The 6,599-nt window shown below is 42.1% G+C and overlaps 1 protein-coding gene across 3 annotated transcripts in view; it reads right to left on the bottom strand.

The window, feature by feature from the left end:
* Positions 1–415: 415 nt before the first annotated feature.
* The window catches only part of LOC125454338 (desmin-like), a 121,587-nt gene continuing 115,403 nt past the window's right edge, over positions 416–6,599 (bottom strand). For all 3 annotated transcript variants that reach the window (XM_048535000.2, XM_048535002.2, XM_048535001.2), the window contains one exon: positions 416–560. In XM_048535000.2, the coding sequence (XP_048390957.2) occupies positions 525–560 (36 nt within the window). In that variant the 3' untranslated portion in view covers positions 416–524. The remainder of the gene's footprint in view (positions 561–6,599) is intronic.

Here is a 6,599-nt window from a genome sequence, read left to right as displayed (position 1 = left end):
ATAAAATAAGGCCAGGTTTTTAATTTGTTTTAATAAAAACCAGAAGAACTGTGGATGCTGTAAATCAGGAACAAAAACAAAGTTGCTGGAAAAGCTCAGCAGGTCTGGCAGCATCTGTGAAGGAGAAAGCAGAGTTAACGTTTCGGGTCCAGTGACCCTTCCTCAGGACAGGGCCCAGTGACCCTTCCCCTGTTCTCCAGCACCTTTTTCCAGCACTTTGCTTTTGTTTCAATCTGTTTGATTCCCTGCCACTGTATAGTGAAACCAGCCATTTTGAATGTAAACCTCTCACCCCTTTAATCTGGTAAATTAAAATGAATTTCTCAGACAATCAGCAACTGGAATTAGTGTGTCTGATAACAGATCTGGTGGTCATTAACTCACATTTATTCAAGTAATCTGAGATTGAAACATGTGGGTTTACTGGTGATGTATTGAAGGTTAGAGTGCTTTTTATACATTGTAACTGTGAATTTGTGGAAGACACTCCGGTCTGCTTGTCATTCATTTTCTGCAGTCCTCTGTTAATCTTGGTCGAGGGCACACAAGTCTTCATTTTCCTGAAGCAGAGTTGGAATAAAGGAGTTATGAATAATGGTGAACAATTTTATGAAAGCATATTCCTACCAGAGAACTATATCTAAATTGAGAAGCGTAGCAAAGCTTTCCATTGATTTCTTTTGTTCAAATACATTTAAAATCATAATTAATGGACTGCATTGCCCTTTACAACTTTCTGCCTCAGTACTATAAAAATAAAATGTACAACCACAGTGAGCTTTCAGTAAATTTTCTCAACATATATTTGCACAACTCCTAAGTCCTGATCAAATGAGCTCAGCACCAAAGCCAAGCTTACTCCGTTGTCCAGTGCTGCAAAATATTTTTAGCCTACATGTTTTTCTCAGTCATGCTTCAACATCGTACACTACGCAAAATGTTCAATCAAACTTTCCATACCAACCTCTTAAGCTTTATTTTGCTAGAACTACAACTGCTCTCGTTGAAGAGAATTATTTTCTCTGAGGGTTTCAGTATGTGAAATGTGAAGGTAGTAGAGGCTGAGTCTTGAATGTATTTCATGCTCTGATACATTTTTGATCAACAGGAAAGTGGAGATGAGACCAAAATCAGATCAGTGATGATCTTATTAAACGGTGGCACAAGCTCAAAGGGCTAAATTGCCGTGCTATTCGTAAGTCCGACGTTCCCATGTACTGAACCTTGGGATACTTTATATCCATGTAAGGTTCTGAAGCCTAATGTCATATTCTCTGAATTCTTCTACCTTCCATTCTATCAATAAATTGGTTTATAAGTCTCATTACAAATCAGTCCTTACCAAAGCTCACATTTATACAGGATATTTCCTGTAATAAAGTATCCCAAGGTTCAGTACATGGGAATGTCAGACTTACGAACAGCACGGCAATTTAGCCCTTTGAGCTTGTGCCACCATTTAATAAGATCATCACTGATCTGATTTTGGTCTCATCTCCACTTTTCTGTTGATCAAAAATCTATCAGAGCATCAAATACATTCAAGACTCAGCCTCTACTACCTACAGGGGAGAAAATTTCACATACTGAAACCCTCAGAGAAAATAATTCTCTTCAAATCTGTTTTAAAAGGGAGGCCTTTTCTTTTGAACAAGTCCCCTATCTTCAGTCACTGCACCAATTGAAAACATCCTCCAAGTATCCTCACTATCCAGTTTCTTTAAGACTTTATATATTTCAATAAGACAACCTCTCATTGTTCTGAACTTCAATGGGTATAGACCTAGTCTTATAAGCCCTTCATCCCAGAAATGCACCCAGTCAACCTCTTCTAAACTGCTTCTCCAGCAATTACATCTTTCTTCAAATAAGGAGACCAAAACTGACCACAATTCACCAGATGCAGTCTCATCAATGCCTATATAACTACAGTAAAATTGCCCCACTTTTATATTCCATGCCTTTTCAATTAATGATCTTCCATTTCTCTTCCTGATGACTTGCCGAATCTGCACGCTAATTTTGTGATTCATGTACCAGGACATCCAAATCCCGCTATACCACAGAACTGATTTAAGCGTTTCTGAATTCCTGTGTCCTCAGTTCTTTTGTTTTCTTCACATTATTTGAAATGTGGCCTAATTAAGTTCTATATGGCTGCAACAAGTCTTGCTAACTTTTATGCTCTATATTCCAACTGATGAAGGCAAGCATACTACAGGCTTCTTGACTACCATATCCACTTATGTTGCTACTTTCAGGGAACTGTAGCCATGTACACCTAATTCTCTCTGTGTGTTGATGCTTTTAAGGGTTCTGCCATTTATTGAATACATTGCTCCTGCATTAGATCTCTCAAAATGCTGCACCTTAGATTTGTCTGGATTAAACTCCATCTACCATTTCTCTGCCTGAGTCTCTAGCACACCTACATGCTGCTGTATTCTCTGGCAATCCTCCTCATTAGCTACAGTCGCCCCAATCTTTGTGATGTCTGAAAACTTACTAATTAGGGCACCTAATTCTCCTCCAAATCATTGAGATATATTATAAGCAACAGGGGTCCCAGCACTAATTCCTGTGGAACATCACTGCTCACAGACCTCCAGTCACAAAAGCCCTTCTACCACCGCTCTCTGTCTTGTATGACTAGCCAGTTCTGTATCCATCTTACCACTCACCGGATCCCATGTGACTTCACCTTTTATATCAGCTGCAATGACAGACCTTGTCAAAGGCCTTGCTAAGGACCATACAGACAACATCCACTGTCCTGACCTCATCAAATCATCTTTGTCACTTTCTCAAAAAGCTCAATTGTTTTTGGAGCACGACCTTCCCAGCACAAAGCCATGGTGCCTATTGCAGAGAAGCCTATATTTTTCAAAAATGGTCATTCTTCCAAAGGATGTAGTTAAACTTGACAGGGTACAGAAAAGATTTATCAGGATGTTACCAGGACTGGAGGATTTGAGCTAAAAGGAGAGGCTGATTAGGCTGGGGCTTTCTCCGCTGGAGCATTGGAGGCTGAGGGGTGACCTTATAGAGGTTTATAAAATCATGAGTCGCATGGATATGGTGAACAGCCAAAGTTTTTTTTCCCCAGGGTAGGAGAGTCCAAAGCTAGAGGGCATAGGTCTAAGGTGAGAAGGGAAAGATTTAAAAGGCCTGAGGGATAACTTAATCACGCAGAGGCCAGTGCGTATATTGAATGAGCTGCCAGAGGAAGGTGTGGAGGTTGTTACAGTTACAACACTTAAAATGCATCTGGATAGGTATATGAATAGGAAGGGTTTACAAGGGATATGGTTCAAATGCTGGCAAGTGCGTTTAGGTCACATTGGGATTGATCCAAATTGATGCTGGAAGGCTAGTGATGGGAGATAAGGAAATAGCTGAAGAACTTAATAAGTACTTTGTGTCAGTCTTCACAGTGGAAGACATGAGTAGTATGCCAACAATTAGGGAGAGTCAGGGGACGGAGTTGAGTATGGTAGGCATGACAAAAGAGAAAGTGCTAGAAAGGTTAAAAGGTCTAAAAATTGATAAATCTCCTGGCCCAATGGGCTACATCCTAGAGTTCTGAAGCAGGTGGCTGAGGAAATAGCGGAGGCTTTGGTCGTGATCTTTCAAAAGTCACTGGAGTCAGGGAAAGTCCCAGATGATTGGAAAATTGCTGTTGTAACTCCCTTGTTTAAGAAAGGATCAAGGCAAAAGATGGAAAACTATAGGCCAATTTGCCTAACTTCGGTTGTTGGTAAAATTCTAGAATCCATTGTCAAGGATGAGATTTCGAAATCCAGGAAGTACAGGGTCAGATTAGAACTAGTCAGCATGGATTTAGTAAGGGGAGGTCGTGCCTGAAAAACCCGTTAGAATTCTCTGAAGAGGTAACAAGTATGTTAGACCAGGGAAACCCAGTAGATGTTATCTATCTAGACTTCTAAAAGGCCTTTGATACGGTGCCTCACGGGAGGCTGCTGAGCAAGGTGAGGGCCCATGGTGTTCGAGGTGAGCTACTGGCTAGGATTGACGATTGGCTGTCTGACAGAAGACAGAGAGTTGGGATAAAAGGCTCTTTTTCAGAATGGCAACTGGTGACGAGTGATGTCCCGCAGGGTTCAGAGTTAGGGCCGCAGCTGTTCACCTTATATATTAATGATCTGGATAAAGGGACTGGGGGCATTCTGGCGAAGTTTGCCGATGATACAAAGATAGGTGGACAGGCAGGTAGTACTGAAGAGGTGGGGAAGCTGCAGAAAGATTTAGACAGTTTAGGAGAGTGGTCCAGGAAATGGCTGATGAAATTCAATGTGAGCAAATGTGAGGTTTTGCACTCTGGAAAAAAGAATACAGGCATGGGCTATTTTCTAAACGGTAAGAAAATTCGTAGAGCAGAAGAACAAAGGGATCTGGGAGTGTTGGTCCAGGATTCTCTAAAAGTTCATTTGCAGGTAGAATCCGTGATTAAGAAAGCGAATGTAATGTTGTCATTTATCTCAAGAAGGTTGGAATATAAAAGCAGCGATGTGCTTCTGAGGCTTTATAAAGCTCTAGTTAGGCCCCATTTAGAATACAGTGTCCAATTTTGGGCCCCACACCTCAGGAAGGACATACTAGCCCTGGAGCATGTCCAGCGGAGATTCACACGAATGATCCGTGGAATGGTAGGTTTAACGTATGATGAATGGCTAAGGATCCTGGGATTGTACTCATTAGAGTTTAGAAGGTTGAGGGGAGATCTAATAGAAACTTACAAGATAATGTATGGCTTAGACAGGGTGGACGCTGGGAAGTTGTTTCCGTTAGGCCGGGAGACTAGGACCCGTGGGTACAGCCTTAAAATTAGAGGGAATAAATTTAAACTGAAATGAGACGACATTTCTTCAGCCAGAGAGTGGTGGGCTTGTGGAATTCATTGCCGCAGAGTGCAGTGGAGGCCGGGATGTTAGATGCCTTCAAGGCAGAGATCGACAAATTCTTGATCTCAGAAGGAATCAAGGGCTACGGGCAGAGTGCAGGGAAGTGGAGTTGAAATGCCCATCAGCCATGATTTAAATGGTGGAGTGGACTTGATGGGCCAAATGGCCTTACTTCCACTCCTATGTCTTATGGTCTTACAGGATGTCTGGTTGCCACAGACAAGTTTGATTGAAGGTCTGTTTCCATGCTGTGTGACTCTAAGACTCTAAATGTGTGTTAATTCTACCCCTAAGAATCTTCTCCCATAATTTCCCTACCACTGATGTCTGGCTTACCAGCCTGTAATTTCCTGTATTATCCCTGTTGCCCTTCTTAAACACAGGAACAATGTTGGCCATTCTCCTGTCCTTTGGGGCTTTTCCCAAGAGTATACAAAGATTTTGTACAAGGTCCCAGCAATTTCCTCACCTGCCTCCCTCAGACTCTGGAACTGATCCCATCAGGTCCTGGGAACATGTCTATCTTAATGCTTTTTAAGACATCCAGCACCTTTTTTATGCTGACATGCTCGAGAATATTAATATATCACTCCCAAGATTCACCATCCTTCTCCTTTGTGAATACTAATGTAAAGGATTTGTTAAAGACCTCATTACTTTTTCCAGCTTCATGCATAAATTTCCTCCTTTGTCAATGAATAGACCTACCCTTTCCTTAGCTAACTTCTTGCTTCTTACGTATGTATAAAATACCTTGGGATTTTCCTTAATCCCAATTGTCATTGCCATTTCATGGCAATTTTAACCGTCTAAATTCCTTCTTTGCGGCTCTTTCCTATCTTTGCATTCCTTGAGCACAATGTTTACCTTCAATTTCCTAAATCTTATGTATGCCTCCTTTTTTTCGACTAAGTTGTCAATTTATCTTGTCATCATTATCCTTCATTTTCACAGCAACATGCTGGTCCTGAACTCTAATTAATTGGCCTTTAAAAGATTTCCACCTGCCAGATATATCCTGATACAGCTGCCTCCAATCTACATTCTCCAGTTCCTGGATAATATTGTGGTAGTCATCCTTACCCCAATTTAATACTTTCCCATTGAGAACAACTCTTGCCCTTATCCACGAGTATTAGAATAGATTCCCTACAGCGTGGAAACAGGCCCTTCGGCCCAACAAGTCCATACCACCCCTTGAAGCATCCCACCCAGACCCATTCCCCTATAACCCACACACCCCTGAGCACTACAGGCAATTTAGCATGGCTGATCCACCTAACCTGCACATCTTTGGACTGTGGGAGAAAACCTCTGCAGCCACGGGGAGAATGTGCAAACTTCACATAGACAGTCGCCCGAGGCTGGAATCGAACCCGGGTCCCTGGTGGTGTGAGGCTGCAGTGCTAACCACTGAGCCACCGTGCTGCCCACTTTCACCTTACAGAATTATGGTCACTCTTCCCAAGACAGTCCCCCATTGAAACTTTGATCACTTGGCTGGGCTCATTCCTCAATACCAGGTCGACTATTGTCCCTTCCCAGTTGGATTATTCACATAATATTTCAAAATGCCATTCTGGGCGCACATCACAAATTTACCCCCTCACCCAAGCTCCTGGCACTGAGTCCCAGTCAATATAGGGAAGTTAAAATCACCCAGCACAACAACCCTGT

This window comes from Stegostoma tigrinum, chromosome 7 (assembly GCF_030684315.1).
Source record: "Stegostoma tigrinum isolate sSteTig4 chromosome 7, sSteTig4.hap1, whole genome shotgun sequence".
Lineage (NCBI taxonomy): Eukaryota > Metazoa > Chordata > Chondrichthyes > Orectolobiformes > Stegostomatidae > Stegostoma > Stegostoma tigrinum.
Note: the sequence above shows the minus strand (reverse complement) of the source record. Positions and strands in the feature narration are given on the sequence as shown.